The sequence below is a fragment of the Tachypleus tridentatus genome, chromosome 6, assembly GCF_004210375.1.
Source record: "Tachypleus tridentatus isolate NWPU-2018 chromosome 6, ASM421037v1, whole genome shotgun sequence".
NCBI lineage: Eukaryota > Metazoa > Arthropoda > Merostomata > Xiphosura > Limulidae > Tachypleus > Tachypleus tridentatus.
Window position 1 is genome coordinate 119,193,685 of NC_134830.1, and position 22,950 is coordinate 119,216,634.

Consider the following 22,950-nt stretch of genomic DNA (forward strand, 5'->3'; position numbering starts at 1 on the left):
TAGCTTTGTACTTAATTCCAAACAAAGAAATCCAGTCTTCAATTATTGAAAAGAAAATGTGTTTTTTATTACAATCCAGTATTTAATAGCAAATATAGTTTCAACACGTCTGTAAAGCTTAGTAAAGGTATTGGTTATTTATACTAACCAACATAAAATACCTATACTTTGATCTGTGGTTAAAAGGTTCCCTTATGATTCAGAGGTTCCAATGTATCAATGTTGCTTCACCATTGTTTCCATCTATTAAAACAAAGCCGGTTAGGACTGTGATACCCCAGCACGTGTTCCACATTAGATACCGCCACTTTTTGAGAACACGGGCAAGAAACACAAAATTCGATGCTAGAATTATCGGGTTCAGCGACCTCTACAACTTACTCAAAGACCTCACCATGTTTTGATGGCATTTCAAACGTGTGTTATGATTTCATGTCAAGTGTGAAAAAACATACAACGTCAATTAATATAGGAAAGTGAGCAAAGAAATAATTTTCAAAGTAACACTGAAAAGCTGCTTGCTGTGCAAGCTAATTAGCCTATTTAATTAAATGGAATTAGATACACATCTTACAAACCAGCTAGTGAGGGTAGGAATGTAAAAGTAAGTCTAGGGTTATTACTTTGTGAAATATAAGAAAGTACAGAGAGGTCCAGCCATGTTGTGATTATCTTGGTGAACTTTGGCCTAGTTGAACAATAAAGCTTTGGTTTGTTTGTTTCGGATAGCTGCGCAAAGCTACACAAAGGCCCTAATTTTCGACTTATAGATAGACTAGAGGGAAAGTAGTTAGTCAACGCAATCTAGCGCTACTTAATAGTGGAGTTTGACACACTCAGTTTTGCGTGAAAGTGATACGAACCGTGGACCCTCGGTTTCACAGTATAGTGTCCCACTCCTTCCTCAGTGACAAAGCGTTTTGTCTACGGATTTACAAAGCTAGAAATCGGGTTTTGATACAATTTGGAGACAGAACGTGGACAGTCTACTATGTAACTTTGTGTTTAACCTCAAACAAACAATAACAGTATAGCACGGTAGCCACTACGGTATACCCACTTCACAGTTCGATATTTAAAGTGTCCATCATATGACATATTGCGAGTAAACATTTTCGTAATGGTGGTTGTCCATCGTAATCGAGTAGGACATCCAAAAACTCCATTTTTAGTTACCGTATTTTACGCCTTGTAAGACGCTCTTTTTCCTTTAAAAATACCTTGAAAAATCCCAATGTATCTCCAAGACAAAGTGATGGGTTAAGACGAGAGGCTAGCTTAGGATTTACTCAAAACGGCCTCTCATACAGATCGTAATATCATTACTTCTCAATTACAAGTATTTTCAACAGCATAAAACATTCAATTTAACTAATATTCTCGATATATTGTGAAGAATATGATGTATTTGACTGTATTTACTCAGTAGATTGAAAAATGTCAAGATTACATCAAGGTGTTGGCTTCTGAGTCAAAATATTTTTTTCTTAGAATTGTCTTTCCAAAATTAAGGTGCGTCTTTCACGATGTAGCATCTTACAAGGCGTTAATATACGGTATTTTGCCTCATTTCAAAACCTTTCGGCGTGAAGATAGTTATATAATCGTATTTGGACGACACTCTTCTTCACACTTGGTAATGTAAGCCAGTGGGAAGTAGAGATTGGTTACTGTGAAGTTCCTTCTAGTCCTTTTTGTCTTTAAGCCTCTTAAATTCGACTTAATTCGAATATGGTGGTAGGTACGTACGAGGATTACTAACAGCGTATAACCTTCTGTACTGCTTTAGATATGCCATATTTTTTTAAGACTGTGTTACTGCTTCCGGCTTTTCTAGCAACTGTTGCAAGGTGTGAGACCTTGATAGTATTTAGTATGACCCTCGCAGAACAGCTGGTTGAAGATTTAATTTTTGCATTACGTATAGTATTCAGCCGGTATACCAGTATAAATTTGAGCTAAGATTACTAATTACCAGCATTACATTCGGTAGGTTGTATAAATCTCTTGAATTTTTAAACAACCAATTTTTTTAATCGATAGTTTTGTTCAATCAGCATTTTTATCTGTCGGTGTAGAATATTTCAATAAGACAACAAAAGTGTTTATAAAAGCATTATTGGTCTTAAATGCGTAAAATGAGTAAATAATTGAAAAAACACATTCACGAATGCATCATGTCTTCATCACGCAATTCCAACATGATTAGTTTTGACATCAGAAAAATCGAATGCAGTCTATCATTGCTTGGGACCTTCAAGAAGATATCTTTATATCAATGTAAATTGGTAGAAATATGGCCGAGTAATTGACCAAAACCTCATAAAATTATGTTGTTTTTTTTTGTGAACTCTGACTCGTCTTCTCTTTTAAAACGACTCAAAATTCAATGTTTTTGTACGTCAGCGTGTTTGGTGCATGAACATTTATATTTGTGTCAATTGTAATCTTGATTGCTTTAAAAATGACTAAACAAGAGTTCATATATACTCATTTTTGAATTGTGTGATCTTTAACCCGATAAAATCCTTAATAAGGCCTAAATAAAAAAAGGATTTGTGAAAAACATAGACGATTTTAGTCCAGTTCAAAGTCTGTTTCGATTAAAAAAGAAAATCCAACTTTTGTTGGATGTCATTAGAGTGCATTACATTCGTTTGAAATCATATGTGATATAAATTGTAATCAATAAATTGGAAATATATAGGATATTCTCACGTAATTTCAAATACCCACCCAGCCACCCACACAAATTAAAACTGAGGTTCTTCGAATAAATGACCGTGGGAATAAATAGTGTGTAACATCCTAATAGTTGCAAAGTATCTTTGTAACATGAAGATTACCTGAAAGGTCGAAACGTTTTTCTGTACTTTATTTTAACTAAAGTGCTAATACCCATACCAGCCATCTTGAGAATACATTTTTACATCCTAAGAGTTCATAAAAGTTGATAATATTACACTACTGTGTTTACCATATACATGCTGAGTGCTGATATTAGGCGAAGGGCCTCGTTAGCATTGGATGTGGGAAGTATAGCGTTTTTGGCATTCTATAACATATACCCTACCTTGTTTCCACTCGTAGCTCTTTGAAATTTTTTTAAAGGAGGCCCGGCATGGCCAGATGGGTTAAGGCGTTCGAATCCCTGTCGCACCAAAGATGCTCGCCCTTTCAGCCGTGGGGGCGTTATAATGTGACGGTCAGTCTCACTATTCTTTGGTAAAAGAGTAGCCCTAAAGTTTGCGGTGGGTGGTGATGACTATCTGTCTTCCCTCTAGTCTAAATTAGGGACGGCTAGCGCAGATAGCCCTTGAGTAGCTTTGCGCGAAATCCAAAAAAACAAACAAACAAAACAATATTTTTAAAGGATTGTAAACGAAGTTTTCTACATTAGTAAGAAAAGAAAATTGGGGTTTTTAATGTTATATCGTTGCTTTCTGAGTTCAAAGTCACACAGTGGGCCATCTGTGCTCTGGTCTTTGTTTGGAATCGAATTCTGGATTTTAGCATTTTAAAGTTATAAATGTACCATCGACCCACCGGAAAGCTTATTGTTGTCTATACTCTTAATAATTTGAGGTTTGATCTGTCAATTTTTACGGTAATCTCTTTAGAATTAACGTTATAGTAACGTCCCTCGATGGGACAGTGATAAGTCTGCGAATGACGTTAGGATCCGGGACTCGATAATCCGTGAGCAACAGTAAATAATAAAAAAAAACGCAATAACGACAACGTTTCAGCAACACATCGTTCATTCAACTTGCCCCTGTTGTTTAAATATGTTTTCATGACACGTTTTCAGTCACGTACCAAACCACTTGGTAAAAAAAAATAATGAAATTTATTGTTGTTGTTTTTTTGTTTTTTTAATTTCGCACAAAGCTACTCGAGGGCTATCTGTGCTAGCCGTCCCTAATTTAGCAGTGTAAGACTAGAGGGAAGGCAGCTAGTCATCACCACCCACCGCCAACTCTTGGGCTACTCTTTTACCAACGAATAGTGGGATTGAACGTAACATTATAATGCCCCCCCCCCACACGGCTGGGAGGACGAGCATGTTTGGTGCGACCGGAAATTTATTGTGTAAACTATAGTCTAGAAATACAAGTATTTGTTTGAAAAAAAACAAAACTGTAACTCACGTATAACTTTTATTTTTGTTTACGTATAATTTAAACACGTGGAACAATTTGGCCCATTCAGACCGATCCATTCACCAAACTTTATTTTTGTTTGTTTTATTTTTGAACTTAGTGCAAAGCTACACGAGGACTGTCTGTGCTAGCCGTCCCTAATTTAACAGTGTAAGACTAGAGGAAAGGCAGCTTGTCATCACCACCCATCGCCAACTCATGGGGTACTCTTTTACCAACGAATAGTGGGATTGACCGTTATATTATAACGCACCCACGAGCATGTTTGGTGTGGCGGGAATTCGAACCCGTGACCCTGGGATTACGAGTTGAGTGCCTTAATCATCTGGCCTTTAACAAACGTTTAAGATGAAACTCTTAGAGCCAGAACTTGTCATTTAAAATTTATGGATATATTTTCCTTAATCTTTCTTCATTTAACTGTAACTACCACATTAGAAGGAAATCCTTTTTTGAGCTATTAAGCTTAAGTAGGTCTCTGAGCCTGTTTGGGTTTGTTACGTCGAACTCAAAGTTGACAATGAAGAACTTACGTTTTGGAACACAAAGTTTGGATTCAGCTTGAATGGGCTGTAAAAGTTTATATCTTGTGAATGATGTGACAAGCTTTCCGAAACGTTGTACATTTTTTATCGTTCGTTAGATGGCAAATAAACTTTGCATAACACACTTTTTGCAGTTTGCTACACAGCGTACTTGAATTTTATGTAAAGAAAATTTTAAAGCAGTGCATTATTGGCAGGTGTTTAGTGTCAGAAACAACATTTTAGTTATGGCATTTTATCTGAAGTGATAGCTTATCCATGACCTACTTCAAACTACTAGAACATACTGAAGTAAGTCTTTAGGGAAGGAGTTAAACAGCGACAGTGGCCTCAGTGTTAAAGATCACAGAATTATATTAAGGACCACTATCGAAAAAAAAGGGGTCACCCTTAAGCAACTGGAAGTGTTTTCCCGCCCTATGTAAACGTTGAATGTACCACTTTATCCTTCCCGCTTCTCCAATTACGCTCAAAGAATCTACCGCCTGCCTGAAAGTACGTGATACATTTCAGGTCGGGTTGACTCTGCTTCCAAGGTATTTAACTGTGGGCACCTTTCAGGACATAAATTTGGTAAGAAAGTGGGACTTTTGCCTTATCTATTTAGAATTACAGATTTTCTCATCTACACTATTTCTATATAATTATTAAAGTGTGACGATTTACTTTCTTTCATTTGCTTGATTTTTTATACAGGTTTTTCTAGAACATTCTGTAAAAAATGTTTTGTCACACTTCTTTAGCTGGAGAACATGGGTTGTCTCGTATTACACTCCCGAGACATGAACAACGTCTATGAGTTGGGATCAAAGTGTCTCAAAGTCTTTCCTATTTCTTCAGGAGAATTGTAGCCGACTCGTCACGAGTTAGGTCAGGGTATGGATCACTATTTATCTCCATTTTAGGACAACTTCTGTACAGAACATGTGTATTAGCTCTCTCTGTACTTCCGGGCTTGTTTCGTGGTTTATGATTCAATGTGTTAAAATGATCGATCATTATGGGATTGAATTTTGTAATCAACTGCATTTGAATTAAAACAAATTAGATTACCGGATTAGTTTAATCTATTAAATGTTTGTTTGTTTTTATATAGCAAAGCCACATTGGTCTATCTGCTGAGTCCATCGAGGGGAATCGAACTCCTGACTTTAGGATTGTAAATCCGAAGACTTACCGCTGTACTCTATTAACTGTTTCTTCATTAAGTACATTATTAATCCTAGTTTTTGTTTTTTATTAATCCTAGTTTTTGTTTTAGCGCAAAGTCACATTGGGCTATCCACTGTGTTCACCACGGGAATCGACAACTGGATATTTAACGATCTAAATTTGTAATTGGTTTGAGTTTTTTGTCTTTTTAAATATTTGCATTTATGAGGTTCTGATTTTTTTTTTTTTTCACTTGTAAACTTGATGTCCTGTAAGAGTTAAGTTCGTGTCTCGTTTCCAGTGGCGGATACAGCGTAAATAACTTTTGTGTAACTTTGTTTTGAAAAAACAACAACAAACAAACAAATAAACCAAAAAAACAAATCAAATCACTTGCTATCTGCTCTGACACGCTTTACTTGTAATTGGTATTGTTTTTAGATAAGACCAGGAATGATCTGTTGATTAGCGAGCTCCAACTGTGAATCTGAGGGGACCTTTGGTGCACTAAAAACAAGAGTACAGGGCCAAAGAAAAGTGTCCCAAGAGCTAGCGGTGAAGACTGCTGAATGGCAGTCTGCTCTCTGGTCTATCATTTCAAGATGAGGAATGGCGTTACGTTGATCACCCTTGTGTAGATAAAGCTAACAAACGTTCCAGTTTGCCCAGGACAGTAACAGTTTTTTAAAACCTTAAGCGTTTGCAAAAATCGTAATTTTTGTCCTAGTTTCAAACGATCGTTTCGGGCACTGGCTGAGCTGTTAGAATTATTTTATCGGCGGAGGAATATTGTGTTTGCTACTCTGGAATGCCTTGTACTTACCATATACTTCTTCTAGCGTGGTGCTTTTTTTGTTTGTTTTGAATTTCGCGGAAAGCTACTCGATGGCTATCTGCGCTAGCCGTCCCTAATTTAGCAGTGTAAGACTAGAGGGAAGGCAGCTAGTTATCACCACCCACCGCCAACTCGTTGGCTACTATTTTACCAACGAATAGTGGGATTGTCCGTTACTTTATAACGCCCCCACAGCTGAAAGGGCGAGCATGTTTGTTGCGACTGGGATTCTAACCCGCGACCCTCGGATTACGAGTCGAACGCCTTAACACGCTTGGCCATGCCGGGCCTCTAGCGTGATGCAACACTAGCTGAGTGGCACTGGAGCGAAAAATAACAAAATTTATTACAGCATGTTTAGTATAATTATACAGAATGAATTTTCAGAAATAAAAACCAGTAGTAATCCAGGGAAATGAAATGGTTCTTAGTTGTAAGCAACGCCAACTTTAGATACTATTTACGTATAGTTTTTCTATTTTCTGTCTAATATTACCCCATAAAAAAGAAAAGTTTATTAAATCTAAGGATATACCCTACATATCGCGAAGGAATGACTTTTCAAGAAGTTACATAACTCTTTAATGGATATTACATTTCGATAGAAGAATATTCCAGTTTGGCACAAATGCTACACGTTCCCATGTTTATTCTCCTAGAAAGTTTTAAAAGTAAAATAAACAATTGTTACGTATAGCTCATGAATATGCTAGCATGTGCTTGATAGGTGACGTAATTAAATCTTGCCTTCAGTAACGCAGTTACGTAATTTGTGAGAGCTGCGCGGGCGCATGAGCAAAAATAAGTTAAAATAATTTATCACGCATCGTATACATTAAGTAAACAAGTTTCGAAGCTACTAATTCAATGTTGGAGAGCTTTTAGCCATTGACAAAATTAAACTTTTTTTTTTGGCTCTGACGAATTAATATAATACGTAAAACGTAACAGTTTTGTGGGTATATAATATTACATATTCCGTAAAACAGAATAATTCAAAACTTTTGACGGTGTTCAAAATGGAATAACTCAAAGAGAAGAAACGTGTCAGAAAATCTTCATTACCAGTTGTATAGATACAGTGTAAGGACTGGAACACTTAGCGAAGCTTGGCGATAGGCTATGTGATAAGAATTGGAACAAGTAATATTTCTTGTTTTAAATTCTGGTTAGGAACTACCTTGAAATATCTTTATAAGTTTTGTTCTTTATTCAGCTGTTATTTTAGTCAGTACCAACATGCTTATGTTAATATATTTTATATCTTGAAATATTCAAGCTGGCTTGAAATAATTTTGTTATATATTCAGTTCATTGTTAACTTATTATCATTACATCAATATGTTAAGGCCAGGCGGTTAAGGTGCTCAACTCATAATCCAAGGGTCATGGGTTCAAATCCCCATCATACCAAACATGCTTGCCCTTTCAACCATGGGAGCATTATAATGTGATGGTCAATCCCACTATTTGTTGGTAAAAGAGTAGCCCAAAAGTTGGCTGTGGGTGGTGATGACTAGCTGCTTTCCCTCTGGTCTTACGCTGCTAAATTAGGGACAGCTAGCACAGATATTCTTCATGTAGCTTTGCGTGAAATTCAAAATAAAACAAATTAAATTGCCGTGTTAAAGTTGCTAATATGTTTTATAGATGTATGTAATAGTACATGTATTGCTTTTATATATGACTGACAAAGTATTTGTTATGTTTGTAATAACTTTTTAAACAGTGATTTAAATGTTCTTCTTGCAGTGACAGCAAACAATTCTGCATTTATATACTGACTTCTAAAAATGAACAATCAGAATGAAAAAGGAAGTAAACTGAACTAAATTTTATGAAAATATTTAAAAGGACTATTATTATTTTAATTTTGTTCAATATTACAATTCTTGCATACAAAAAATTATATTGGAAGGCTGCTGTAGCCAACTGGTTTTACAGTGGAAACCTCTTAATGTTTAATTATATTTACACACTTTTTATTTATTCTTTGTTTCTGGCTGATGTGAATTGTATAGTCCCTGAGACCTTAAAACAATATTTTTGTTCTTGTTTATTGCTGGTTGATATGAATTGTATGGTCCTTGGGACTAAAGGTATGATGGATGGTTGAAAGTATCCTATGCCAATTCTAAAGCTGCTTAAATTGAACAGTGTAATTTGACTGCCACTCTTACAATGTATCCACTGTCACAAAGTTTATGAGTGATTTTATTTTTCCAGAATACATTTACTATTTGCTGATGCTGTAGTTAGATATTCTTTGACAAGGCTTTGCCTGTCTGAGCATGGTCTTGCATGCTCCAGTCTTTTATACCCAACTCATCTGCCCTTGAAAATATTTAACTTGGATATCTTTCTACTCATGTCAGTGTGCCCTCTATCCTGGTACCATCTATAAGCATCTTAGTTAGACTATTTAATATCTTTTTCTTGACAGTTCATTATTCATAGTTTTCTGTGAAGTGTTGCATGTTGTTCCTTTATGGATTACAATTTTTACACCACCTTGTGGACTTCCACATAATAATAATTTCCTTTTTTTAAAAAATAAAAAATAAATTAGACATGGTATTTGTATGTATGAATTCCCATATTATGGTTGTCGGCATGGTGGCTAATTCGATCTCCACCATTTTTTCTTTGTTATCTAGCATCTCTCTATGGTTGGGGGATCACTTTCAGTTGAGACTGTCCATGTTTTGATCTGTTGGGAGATGGAGACATAAATTTTTACTAGGATTTTTTAAGTGTCCTTTTTGTTGATACTGGGGAGAATTTGGATTCATTCTGACATCTATCTTTATTAAGTCAGCTTTTCATGAGTCCAATTTGTATCAAATGTCTACTCCTTTTCATCAGTTTGTTACTTGTATTTGTGAGATTTTGAGGCTTTCCATTGTGTACTTTGATCTATTCGTACCTGGTTTGTGTATAGGTGGGAAGAGGACTGTTTATTTGTTCTTTCTCCTTATATTTCTGGTTCATGCTGGAAGATTTACTGTTTTATTACATGATGGTATAGAAAGACCTTGTACCCTTGTTTGTCTGTTAGCCTGCTTTAGCTTTCCACCTACAGGTGAATGTATGTTTTGTTTTTAGATATGTGTGGTTCCATGTTGGGTCATGTAATCACTATTTTTGTGCTTGTTTAATTCTCACTCCTGCTTTGAGATGTTTCTCCTCCCTCAAAAAACACACAAAAGAACCCATTAAAACCCATTACTGATCTTCATTTCTTGTGTTTGAATGGAGTCTTTTTCAGACTTTATCTTGGTCAGATAGCTGGACTGCTTCTGTTCTTTCAGTACAGATTTCTTGACAAAGGGAGTTTGTTTACCTGTTGTAGCCTCTGTATTTTACAAGTGACTTCTTTTCTTCATTGCTTGTTGTTCACAAGTATCTCAGAGGTGTTTCTGTCATGAATTGATGTTGTCCACTTGCTTTGTTGTTGCTGTTGACCTCTAGACCTTCTTTGATTCCAGAAGCTGAATATATTCAGTCCTTAGTTTCAGGGCCCTTCCGTATGGGACAACTGATGTCAACTGCATCTGTATCTGCCTAGATGGTGGTACTCAGGGATCAAAGTGAGGTTACCACTATTGATGAACACCTGATTTTCTTTTAACTGCAAATCAATAGTCTTGTCATTCAATTGTCCACCTTCATTATTCTACTAATCTGTGGTTTTTTCATTCCTACCTGAACAATGGGATGTTCATTTACATTGCATAGTTTTCAGAGTTACTGGTTGTGGAGGTGATAGTGACATTTAATCCTGTTCTTCTGGGATGTTCTTCCTGTTTATTTGTTGAGACTGGGACAAGGGAGGATTGGTAGGTAATCATTGCTCTTATCTCAACCCATTATGTGATCTTTCCTATTCTACAGTGGTCTTCTTTCTCACCATTTGTTAGCATTCTTAACCAGGTTGGTGAATGTCCAGGTTTGAGGTTGCTGAGGCATTTCTTCATATTCTTACAATGAATTCATTTTACCTTTTGCTGTGTTTTGTATACAATGATCAGGTTTCACAGTTCAGGGATATATCCTTTGGTCTAGCATCAGCATTGTATGTCTTCTGATGGGTTGTATACATTTTCATCCACCTCTCATCCTTCTCTTGGCTATGAAACAGGAATGTAGGTTCTTACTTTAAGGGATACTTTTATTTCCTTTGATTTGTGGGCTTTTATTGAAAAATCTGAATTTTTGTGATAATGATATATGCTTTCCCTTTGGTTTTCTGCATCTGAAACTTAATCCTCTACATCTTCCTATCTTTCATCAAAAGCAATATCTTAATTTTTGAGTAGTGGTTGGTTTGGATGAACCCTACCATTAGTGTGTGTTTTATATATATACTTTTGTAATTTATGCATGTACATAAATGTCTATTGCTCCTCTGTCATGAGTTTATTACTTCTCAGATACTTCCATTCAGGGATGAGGTGTTTTGTTAATCTAGGACATATGAATGGATGACGAATCTTCATTCTGCATCTATAATTTAGATTTCCCTGCTGTTCAACATACAGTAAGGCTGGGTCTAGATCTCATAAGACATTTCATCAATTCCACAGTGGGCTCTCAAATTTACTATCAAAAAGGAATGTATTCTGTAAACTGTTTTTGAATTTATTTATTTTTTTCTTTTGGGCTTATTCTACTCATATTAGTCTTTTGGTTTCCAATTTTTTCTGGACAATGAATTTCTTAGATTGTCAGTCTCAACGTTCACATTCTCGTAATCAAATGCATTTTCCATTGTGCAGTTTTTCCAATAGACTTGCTTTAAGTTTGGGTCTCCATTGATCACTTTTGGCCACTCATTTGTTCTCAGCTACAACTTTTGGAGTCTTCAGCTCCTCATCCTCAGACTTAGCTGATAGATGTATTCCATTCAGATTGGATAGGCTTAATCTTCTGTGCTTTTCCCTAAATTTTCTGTTATTCAGAGTTAAGGCTATACTTTATTTCTCTGCTTGTGAGCTGTTATTAGCCCCAGATTGGCCAGTCTAACCATGTTTTCTTCTTCTTCAGTGTTTTCAAGTGAGTACATCTCTGCATCTTCCTCTTTGGCTATCTTTCTTGGCATCCTGTACCCAACATTATGCACTGAGATTTTTCGAAGCTAATCGTGATTTAACATCTAAAGTTGCCTGGGCAGTAACGTACAAGGAGTTTGTTCCCACTTTACCAAATGTGTCAACCATATCCTGTTTTGACCTGGTCTTCATTTGGATCTAACTTTTGTCTGTTCTTTAGGTCAGATAACATTTTCAACTACTCTCAGTTATTCTAGCATTCTTCCCAAATGGCCTTTTCAATTACTAAACCAGGATATTAGAGTGGTATAACATTTCTTGACAACCATTCAAGCATTTATCCTCATGTACCAGGTATCATCACTCCCTTAACAGGTATTTTTGGCTGCTGGCATGGGGATGTCATAAATTGGTGTTATTGGAATATTCGTAAGATTTTTTTCTTTCTCCTTTTAAGTCCTTCTACACCCTGATGGGTTTTTTACTTGTAAGTCTCTAGCAACCAGGGTAAAGCTAAAGAGGATTCTGCCTGTCTCTGCTGATCATAGAATGAATAAATAGGGGCCAATCTGCTTTTAAAATTTTGTGTATCAGCACATGTGCTACATGCTTTATTAGCACTGTTTTTGTATTTTTCAAGCTTTTCATTTATATTATGCTTGTTTGTATTGTACAGGTGTACCTAGTATGATGAATTGTATGGGAAGATGGGAATTAAAATGTAAGTTATCATTTGTACCCCATTGTAAAGAACTTGTGGACTCAGTAAGTCCAGCATTAGGTTTGAAACATTCTTGGGATGGTTAAAATTTGTTTGTGAACTAGTGTTTGAAGTATGCAACCTGAGTATTATAGGATATCACCCTTAGATTAATGTGACTATGAAAGTGGGTCTTTTTTTTTCCTGATTATGTCACATTGTGTTTTATGTTGTCTTTAGCTCTTGAACCTTCCTTTGACCTTAACAGTTGGATAGTGGTAATTCAGATCACAAGTTGGTCAGTAAGTTTATAATTAATAACATAAGCCCATCCTCTCAGTTTTGTAAGTACTGTTTTTGTTGGCCACATGTGTTTACTTGTTTTTCTGTGCTATGTGTGATTTATTTTTCAGTATTGAAGTAAGAACCAAAAAATATACCCTGATAAAGGGCTAAATCTCTCGATCTTAAAGAACCAATATCTACTGTAAAAAATTCTTCTTCTAATAATGTTAAATTTCACAAAGATGTGAAATTTAGGGGGTTGGTCAGAGTTCCGTGTGTAGAAATATAGTAGAAGTGGTCATTTTCAGGCAAGTGCTATACTTAGCTATCTTACAGATTAAGAAAGCTTTATGGAGCCTTCTTTAGGAATTTCTTTCATCAGAACTTGCAATAAACATGTAGAAAACAGCTTTATAGAGCTGAGAAACTAGATCTTGTATTGTGCAGTGTGCAGACACTACCATATCTTATGTGGAATTTTTGACAGGAGTTTCATTTGCTCTTAGCATGAAAATGCATGAATTTGGCCATGCCAATGAGCAGCTTGGGATCCATACATCTCAACTTCAAAGTAGAACAAAATAAAAGTGCCAGAGAGCTTTGTGTGAGACTCAACCTACCAAATATGTCTCCCTGACTTGTAGACTGGATATCAATTCATACATATAATGACTTACATAGTTAATTTTTTCTAACTGATGTAATTTTTCCAAGTGATGGAGCTTTTTAAACATTTCAATTATGTTCATTGTAAACATGTGTAAGACGTAAAATTATTTTAAGTGCTTGATAGTGTGTGTTTGTAAGCTATTGAATTTTGATTGTTTTTAATTACTGAAAGCTAATGCCACAAGCTATATGCATATGATAGCTATCAAAGGCAATTTGAGATTAAATTATTTATGGTTTATAAGCATCTGGGTTTTATAATTACTGAAACAAAGTAGGTTACATTTCAGGTTGGTTGTTATGAACTCAATCTATCCATCCATCCAAATTCCAGTTTCTGTTATAGTTCTCCTGACTCTTATTATCTATCTATCCATACCACAGTTTTTTGTAAATCCCTCAAACTTTCAATATTTGGCTATTCAAGCTGCAGTTAGATTTACTCAGATGTTTACCATCTAATCATTCACATACAGTTTATCTGTTATAATCCTTCTTAAACTCTTAGTACATTGTTATGTTATTTGAATGTAAAAAGTGAAAAATGATTTGATAGTGTTTCATAGTGTCAGCAATATGAAGCAATAGTGTTTAAGAAAATCCTCTGATTAAATATTTAATACTGTGTTAATAATATGAAGTATCAACTACAGATGTTATTTAGGCATTAGGTAAAAAAATCTTTCCTTTTTGATATATTTGACAATGTTTTGTCTAATAGACGTGATGAAGAACACATATGTTCATATTGTTGGTCCAGTTAAAGTTTATTGGTGTCCATAACTTGTACTTTTTAAGAAGATATTGGTAAATTTAAATGATCAAATTAATATTCACTGTTTGTGTCAGGTATCTTAAGTGTTGTTGAAAAATGTGTTATTAATGTTTTTGTGTCTTTCCAGTATCATAACACTTTACGACATTTACAGTTTTCATATTAATTCAGAGCTCTTTCAAATGTACTTCAAACTATATACTCTGTAGTTGCAAATTATTAAGTTGTGTTTTTTTAGTAAGATTACAGAATTTCTAAATGACATGTAGTGAAAAAAAACTAGTGAAAGTTGAAGTGTTACCTGTATTCAGAGTTGATCTATTGGCCTTGAGTTAATTGAGATAGCCTACTTATGTTATCATTTGAGCTACAGTAGTTGTATGTATTATGTTTTTCTTGTTGAAATATATATTGTATATAGAGTACTCAGTGATATATTTATTTATTCCATTTGCCATAGGTTTTATATACCTATAAAGTACTGATAGTGTACAATGTGAGGTTTACACAAAGGTTTTATCTCAAAATTTTGAAATAGAAATGTATTTGTAACTACAGCTGCAAAGCTACATGTATCTGCAACAGTTATTTTCTTTTAATAAAAATTGAGTGTTGCACTAGTCCACTAGTAATGAAACAATAAGCTGTTGTTGTAAAGGTTTTTATATGGTCGAAGTAAAATTAAAGCTTTTACAATTGATTGTTGTAGGTATCATTAAAACCTTTATTTATTTAGGTATTTAAGTGTATGTGACCTCATTATCTATTATTCATATTTTGTCAGTGTGTATACTTCTTGGATAGGGGTCCCCAAATGTTTTCAGCACTGTGATTTCAGGATGTTCATTGTTGTGTCCGAGATTCTCTCTCCATAACTGTTTTTTTTATGTATTTACTGTAGCCCCCTCTTCCCCCACCACTGTTGTAGTCTCCCATGGGTCTGTAGTCCCCAGTTTTGAAACTTCTGTTGTATAATGCTTTTAATGTGCCACTTAAATTTAGATTTTATTATTCTTTAAGTTTTTATGTTGTAAATCATTTTACTCCAAAGGCCAAAACATTTCCTTAATCTGTGTTTTTTTGTAAGCATAATGATCTTGAAGTCATAATTGTTTTCAGTTGCTCAGCAGGTAATCAACAATGGCGGAGGCTCATCAGGCTGTAGCATTCAGTTTTACCATCACACACGAAGGAGTAAACATAGATTTTGACAGAGAAGTTCTTCATCTTGTGTGGCAAAGTGGGGTTCGCTCATTCAAAAAGAGAATTGCCAGAATTAGAGTAAGTTTAACTTGTTATTGGTTAATGATAGTACTGATGTGACATGGAATTAAAGAGTCGTGTTGTATAAGTGCTTAACAAGTAATACTTTCATCTTGAGAGTAATGACTTTTGTATATTAAAACATGAAAGTGATGTCAAGGTACATGATACAGAATCACAAAACATGAGAGTGATGTCAAGGTGCATGATACAGAATCACAAAGCATAAGAGTGATGTCAAGGTGCATGATACAGAATCACAAAGCATGAGAGTGATGTCAAGGTGCATGACATGCGATCACAAAACATGAGAGTGATGTCAAGGTGCATGATACAGAATCACAAAGCATGAGAGTGATGTCAAGGTGCATGACATGCGATCACAAATCATGAGGGTGATGTCAAGGTGCATGACACGCGATCACAAATCATGAGGGTGATGTCAAGGTGCATGACACGCGATCACAAATCATGAGGGTGATGTCAAGGTGCATGACACGCGATCACAAAGCATGAGGGTGATGTCAAGGTGCATGACACGCGATCACAAAGCATGAGGGTGATGTCAAGGTGCATGACACGCGATCACAAAGCATGAGGGTGATGTCAAGGTGCATGACACGCGATCACAAAGCATGAGGGTGATGTCAAGGTGCATGACACGCGATCACAAAGCATGAGGGTGATGTCAAGGTGCATGACACACAAATCTTAACATTCCCCTTCTTTGTTTTAAAAAACAAACAAAAAATCACACATTCATTTATATTCATTCTTTTTTTTTTAATCAAACAAACAAACAAAACCATATGTTTCATTTATCTCCCTTTCCTCATCCACCAAACCACATAATTATACTTTATATTAATATTTGAATAAAATGTTTTGTAATATAGCAACAAGTAAAAAAATTATCTTCTGGTTGGAACAAATGAATACCTCAATGCCATTACCCCAGTTGTGAGTGCAATATTGTTCACATGTGTGGGATTTTAATTTTCTTTCATATTCTTATAACTTAGGATGTATGCAAGTTAAATGTAATAGTTATAAGTTGGGATGTATGCAAGTTAAATGTAATAATTATAAGTTAGGATGTATGCAAGTTAAATGTGATAATTATAAGTTAGGACATATGCAAGTTAAATGTAGTAATTTTGTTAATAAAATATTTCAACATCACAAACTATACATTAATAGTCTTTTATCATAAGTTTTAAAGACCTTACATTAATATTATTTAGTTTGAATTTTCAGTTTGAGCAGAAAATAAAGAATAACAGAATTATTGAATGATCCCATATTGATAGAAATTCATTTTTATATGAAGGTAATGTGTTTTTCTATTAAATGTTTACTATGTAGTAGGTTTAGAACATTTATTATACACAAAGGTGAAAGCAGTAGAAGGTTACATGCTATTCTTGAATTGAAATAATTGGAATATATTTGTTACTTGTTCCTCTTTATGGATTAGAAAAAGCTGTTGACCATCTTAAGTTTAGTACATCAATACTGTATCTATATGACTGATTGTACCACACAAAACTCATTCCTGAATAATTGAAGTATCTTAACATACAAGATCATTTGAAGAGTATGATATTTCTGATACATGAGGAGACTATATTGAACTGTTTTTCAATTTGATTGTACAGGTAAGTGAAGTAAGTTTTCAACTTGCTGAGTGGATGTCTAAAGGCAATCTAGTTCTAATAATGTTTTGGAAATTCCAGGTTCCATGCAACCTCTAACCTTTACTATTAAGAGGAATCTGCTAGTAATAATGGAGTATTTGTTCAAGGGAATGGTTAAATATATGATGATGTCGTTTCTGTTATGTGATGGAGTGGAATTGTCCTTTTTGAATTTTTATTTAATGTGCTTTTATTGTGTTTTCTTTTTTAAACTTGGAATTTCTTACCATGACTAATCCTGTCTCCTATCTAGCTGTCTATATTTCATGGATATTCAAGCTTTAACTTTGGAATTTGGAAATGTTATCAAGAAATGTATCATTTGATATATTTACTTTTACTAAATTCAAAAGTAAACCTTGCAATAATTTTTAAAACATTATGAGCAATATCAGTTTGTAATACACACTAGGCAAATATTCGTTTTTGTCTTTTTTTTAATTAAATAGAAACATCACAAGATTCTGGTTGAAAATTCTTAAAGTTTTTGTGTTCTAACTATATATATGTATAATTACAACATGAGCATGTTTATATAAGTGACACAGTTGAAAATTCGTGTATCTATAGATATACTTTAAGATTACAGAAAATTAGTAATTATTGTTTTAATTATTGGCATTTGAAGCCAATCTTGGAGTGAAATAGATTCTGAATATTTAGTAGTTAAGTATGAAAATTTGGAGCATTTCAAGTGTGTTGCACAAGAATGGTTTGCACATATTATGTGGATGTCTTGCGTTTGTTGTTCAATAAGGTGTGGTTTATAGATGGGATGTATTTTTTAATTTGTAATGTTTATCTCAATGAATTTTGAGCATTTTGATATCTGATTTTTGTGGATGTGATATATCACATTTATTATTAACTGATAAGCAAAATTTTAAATAATGAAAATTATATACATATTTCTATATAAATATTTAATTTTGTGTAAGTCAGTTGTCAGATAAAAGATTTTATTAGTAAGCAACAAAATATAAAAAATCTTATATAGTGTATCGTATTTTGGTTAAATACCTTAGTTTAACAGTAATACAATAGAACATAACATTTTCAGTTTTTGGCTATTACAGTAAAATTGAGTGTTGTTGAGTTTATCAGTGTTGTAATTAGAGTTTTCAACTACTAGTTGTTTTTTTAATTTAGTTGAATGTTGATAATTAGTTATTTACATACTCACACTTAACATACATGATGTTATATTAAACACAAGCTTATCAGTGTGGATACAGATTCAGCTCAGTACTGTATTATGTGCCATTTATATACTTATTTTACAGCTAGTGTATGACTAACAAAGTTACCTTTCACCTTGTGTACAGAATGTATAAGTTTATTTTGTTCTCTATATTGTTGTTGTTGTTGTAAGTACAATTGAATTACATAAAATGTTTGTTATGGCAGTATGTATCTATAAATCATTGAATAAAAAAATTGTTTACATCCACAGTTACAGAGTTAAATGAAATTAATGCATTCATTCAAACTAAATGACCTTGTTTTACAACATGATCCTTTGACATAAAGTGAGATTGAACATGTTATCTTTAAAAGCTTGGACTTTTGCCAAGAGATTGAGGAAGATAATTAAATTAAGATTGAAACTGCTACTATATCTTAGCTGTGGCCATACCTGTTTCAAGGAGTATTACCTTACATAGTGTATTTCATTTGTGTGTTTAGATGTTTGTGTAATGGTGCTGAGGAACAGAAGCACATGTACAAGCTGTTTATGTGTTCCTTTAGGTGTTTGTTTAATAGTATCAGAGGAAGAGAAACACACATACAAGTTGTTTACATGTTCCTTTAGGTGTTTGTTTAATAGTGTCAGACGAAGAGAAATACATGTATATGTGTTTATTTAGATGTTGTATGTAAATTTACCTTGACATGTATGCATCTCAATAAAAACATAGTTAACTATTGATGTATACATACATACATGTTAATAAAACATAGCTACCCTTTGAGGTACACACACATGCAACATGTTAATAAAAACATAGCTACCTGTTGTGGTACAACTGATTTAACTATATTTTTTCTTTTGTCAGTTTATATTTTTCAGTATTTTTGTATAGTTAATGTAACTTTCTTTCCTTTTAATTGTTCTTACAGTTGTTATTCAGTAAATAAAATAGTTTCCTATCTGATCTTGAGCAATTTAGTAGATCATGGTTGATTTTCATTTTCCAGAACAACTTCCATAATGGAGTGTATCCAGGATCCCTCAGAAGTTTTTTCGTTATTTATGCCATAGTTACATCTCTGTATTTTGCTGGAATTGATCTCTCCTGTGGGTTAATTAATTCTTTCGAGTTATGGATACCAGGGTAGGCAAAATTTCAAATATGTTAAAACTGTAAAGAGATTTAAAACCATTGTTTTATCTTGTATTTATTGATTTGAAATGAAGTTTTGATTACATTTGGAGAATTAGTACTTATGTTTAGTAACTGAATGCCTGATGGATCATGTCTGTGTTATATATATTAGGTTTATATAGAAACCAAAAATCTCCTTTAAATAGAATATTCCAATAATTTATTAACTTGATGATATTCTCATCAAATTCTCTTTTCCATATTTCTTCTTGTGTATAAAATAGGTTAATTAGTTAAAACTAAATATTTCAGAAATGATCTGCTCAATTACACAAGAACAAAAGGAAATTTAATTTCAAAAGAATTTGATTTAACTAAATAGGCCTTTTTATATTTTGTATGTACTATGTAGTATCAGACCTAGCTATTAAGGTAAGATGAACTGCAGTAAGATATTGAAATTGGAACATAATTAGTTTATTATTGAATTTTCTTTTATCCAAGTTTAAATTGCTGTTTGTTTGTTTTTTGCTGCAGGGAACAATTAGCTCCAACAGTTGCTTGCATTCTTACTTGTGGACTCTACAGTGTATTGATATGGCTTGGTGTGATCTTATTACAGAGATATACACTTAAGTTGCTTCTTATGTATAAAGGATGGATGTTTGAGCTAAGGGGTGGAACAGGAATGTCCACAAAGTCAAAAGCATGGCTTGTATGTGAGATTCTTTCACTAAATTCATAGATTTTTCAGTACAGCAAGCTCTAGAATATTAAAATCTCTATCATGGTTAATAGTTTACATGATCATCTGAGTTTAACTACCAAATGAACTACTGATAGATTTAAAAGTCGTAACTACTTACTAACAAGTTTTGTTTATGTTTTATATCCTGATGTACTGCCACCATAATGGAAGTCTGAAGACTATTTCTGTGATGATAGTATCTAAAATTTCATTGTGGATGGATGTTATTCATAGTGAGACTGGCATTCTATCCATTGATGTGTGGTATCCCCTATTAGCATTTTACACAATTAACATATTTTAATGATTGGGGGATGGGGTATTTACATTTTGTGTGCTACGATGTTTGGGCATATTATTAGGTGAATTTAAAAGGCTTTTTTTTTTGTTTCTTTTTCTAACATGTGGTCCATGTTATTTTGATATTATTTGAATGTATTGCTTTCTCTGGTATAATAATCTGTTGCAGAGTCTTTTATGTCTATAATATCTCTAGTGTTGTAAATGGTGTTTTTCTTTCTGTTAGGTAGTTTAGTTTATACTAATTCTGATCCAAAATGATGTGTTGTTACTTTTGAGTACTGTTGTACATTTATTTTCCTCTGTATGTATCAGGTACCTTTGATACAAGGGAATACATCTGTTTCTCTCTAATTTACTCTTTATTCATAGTTTTTACGTTCTTTATTTCCTTGATTATCAAGCATTACATGTATTTTTTGCCAATTACAATTGTCTTGATGTATTTTATTTTTTGCTTTTTGACATCTTATAGTTGTTTGTTCTGGACTGTAGGTGGTCTACAATGTCTTTTTTTACACTTTTGGGGTGGTTTGATATACAGTTCACATATTTATATGTATTCTTCTGCTGTAGGTGAGTTATATGTCTTGGTAGTCATTAAGTCTTGGAGTGGTCATCTTCAACTCCTACTGTGAATTGTATGGTAGGATGTTATCTGTTCATATGGTTTATAAACTGTTAAACATAAAATGTTTCTTATAGAGGCTGCTGTACACTGGCACTAAGTGTGAGCAAGCCTACAGCTAGGCCTTCTTGTTGTTAGTAACCTATGATAACACAGTAACACAAGATTTCGGAGTTCCTGAAGTACCTGAACAGATAAGATCCTGCATTTTAATTTAGAATGGAAGTTGAAGATAGTATATTTATAAACTCATAAACTTAATTGTCACACAAACACATAACTCACCTATCACAGTGTAACTAAGACACATAACTAGCCTTCACAGTGTAAAGAAAACACGTAACTAGCCTTCACAGTGTAAAGAAAACACGTAACTAGCCTTCACAGTGTAAAGAAAACGTAACTGGCCTTCACAGTGTAACAAAGACGCATAGCTAGCCTTAACAGTGTAACAAAGACGCATAGCTAGCCTTAACAGTGTAACGAAGACACATAACTCACCTATCACAGTGTAACGAAGACACGTAACTCGCCTTCACAGTGTAACGAAGGCACGTAACTCGCCTTAACAGTGTAACGAAGGCACGTAACTCGCCTTAACCGTGTAACGAAGGCACGTGACTTGTCTGTCACAGTGTAACGAAGGCACGTGACTTGTCTGTCACAGTGTAACGAAGACAAGTAACTTACCTATCACAGGAAGTAGCTTGTGTTGATACAGAAGTGTCCCAAGTTTTGTTATCGTTAGATCGTCAGGTGGGTACATTCTTTGAGAGTTCCATCATTTTCAAGCTGCTGATGGTATATGTAAAGCATGTCAGGGGTTGATACATTAATAAAGAGGCTGGAAACAGCAGAGTTGATTAATGTGCCTTGTGAGTTTGTATCAATGCTTTCATAACATGTGACAGTGTGTTTTCCAGGACAGCGGTCATGGTATATTTATAAGATCTATAATTTTCATGACTGTACTGTGGGTATTTAATATTATAACTAAACAAATTGATGTTTTTTATCCTTATTGCTTTCACAGCATGCTTATCAAACAAGGAAAAAAACCCAAAAAACTTCAGTAATAAATATTTGTTCTGAATTTTAGTGAAACCTTAATTATATGTACTATTGTCCAAAATGTATAAAAAGTTGCAAAAAACCACAAGAGATTAATTGTTTGTTTAGATAATATGGTAAGCCTTCCATACCTTTCTATTTTCTATGTTTTCAAGGCTTCTCTATTTCTCTGTTGTCTACCAAGAAAACCTTATTTTGCTGTATATTTGGAGAAGGAAAAGGGTTTGATTGTCATCTTTTTGGGTTCATAATTTGCAGTAGAAATCTTTCAAATGATAGTCTGGCTGATCATACTGATCAAAATGTCATGTCCTACTATTTATTTTAATAAACTCTACCTTAAGTTTCCTTATGATTAGTCCTACTATTCTTTGTATTATTGGAAGGCCTCTAGTTGAATTCTACCTTCAAATTATTTTTAATCCCATCACAAAACTGAGCTGAAATTCAGCTGAAATTGTAAATCTAAGGTTGTAATGAAGCTAGCAAAAACTAGAATTAAGGCAAACAACATTATCAAAATTCAGTTCAAAATCTAATATATGTTTTAAAATATAAGAGAAATAGTTGAAAAGATTGTAGAAGAATGTACAAGGCTTAGTTATTTTTATATTTTTTGAAGTATTTTTCTTCCTGGTGGCAGATTTGTGAATTTTTGTTGAGTATGCTCATAAAAAAAACATTTCTCACTTGTAAAAAAGGTTTTTTTTTCAGCTTACCTATATTTCACTTTTTCTTCTA

At 33.8% G+C, this 22,950-nt stretch overlaps 1 protein-coding gene across 10 annotated transcripts in view; it reads left to right on the top strand.

Annotated features, from left to right (window-relative positions):
* LOC143253437 (carnitine O-palmitoyltransferase 1, liver isoform-like) overlaps nt 1–22,950 on the top strand; it is a 52,880-nt gene that overhangs the window by 3,324 nt on the left and 26,606 nt on the right. The window contains exons 1-4 of one of the 10 annotated variants that reach the window (XM_076507321.1): nt 5,129–5,281; nt 15,295–15,456; nt 19,335–19,471; nt 20,000–20,177. In XM_076507321.1, coding sequence (XP_076363436.1) covers nt 15,316–15,456; nt 19,335–19,471; nt 20,000–20,177 — 456 coding nt within the window. In that variant the 5' untranslated portion in view covers nt 5,129–5,281; nt 15,295–15,315. Of the gene's footprint in view, nt 1–5,128; nt 5,282–5,451; nt 5,585–7,546; nt 7,839–15,294; nt 15,457–19,334; nt 19,472–19,999; nt 20,178–22,950 lie in introns of those variants that run through there. The other 9 variants (XM_076507326.1, XM_076507323.1, XM_076507319.1 and 6 more) reach the window with 9 other exon arrangements.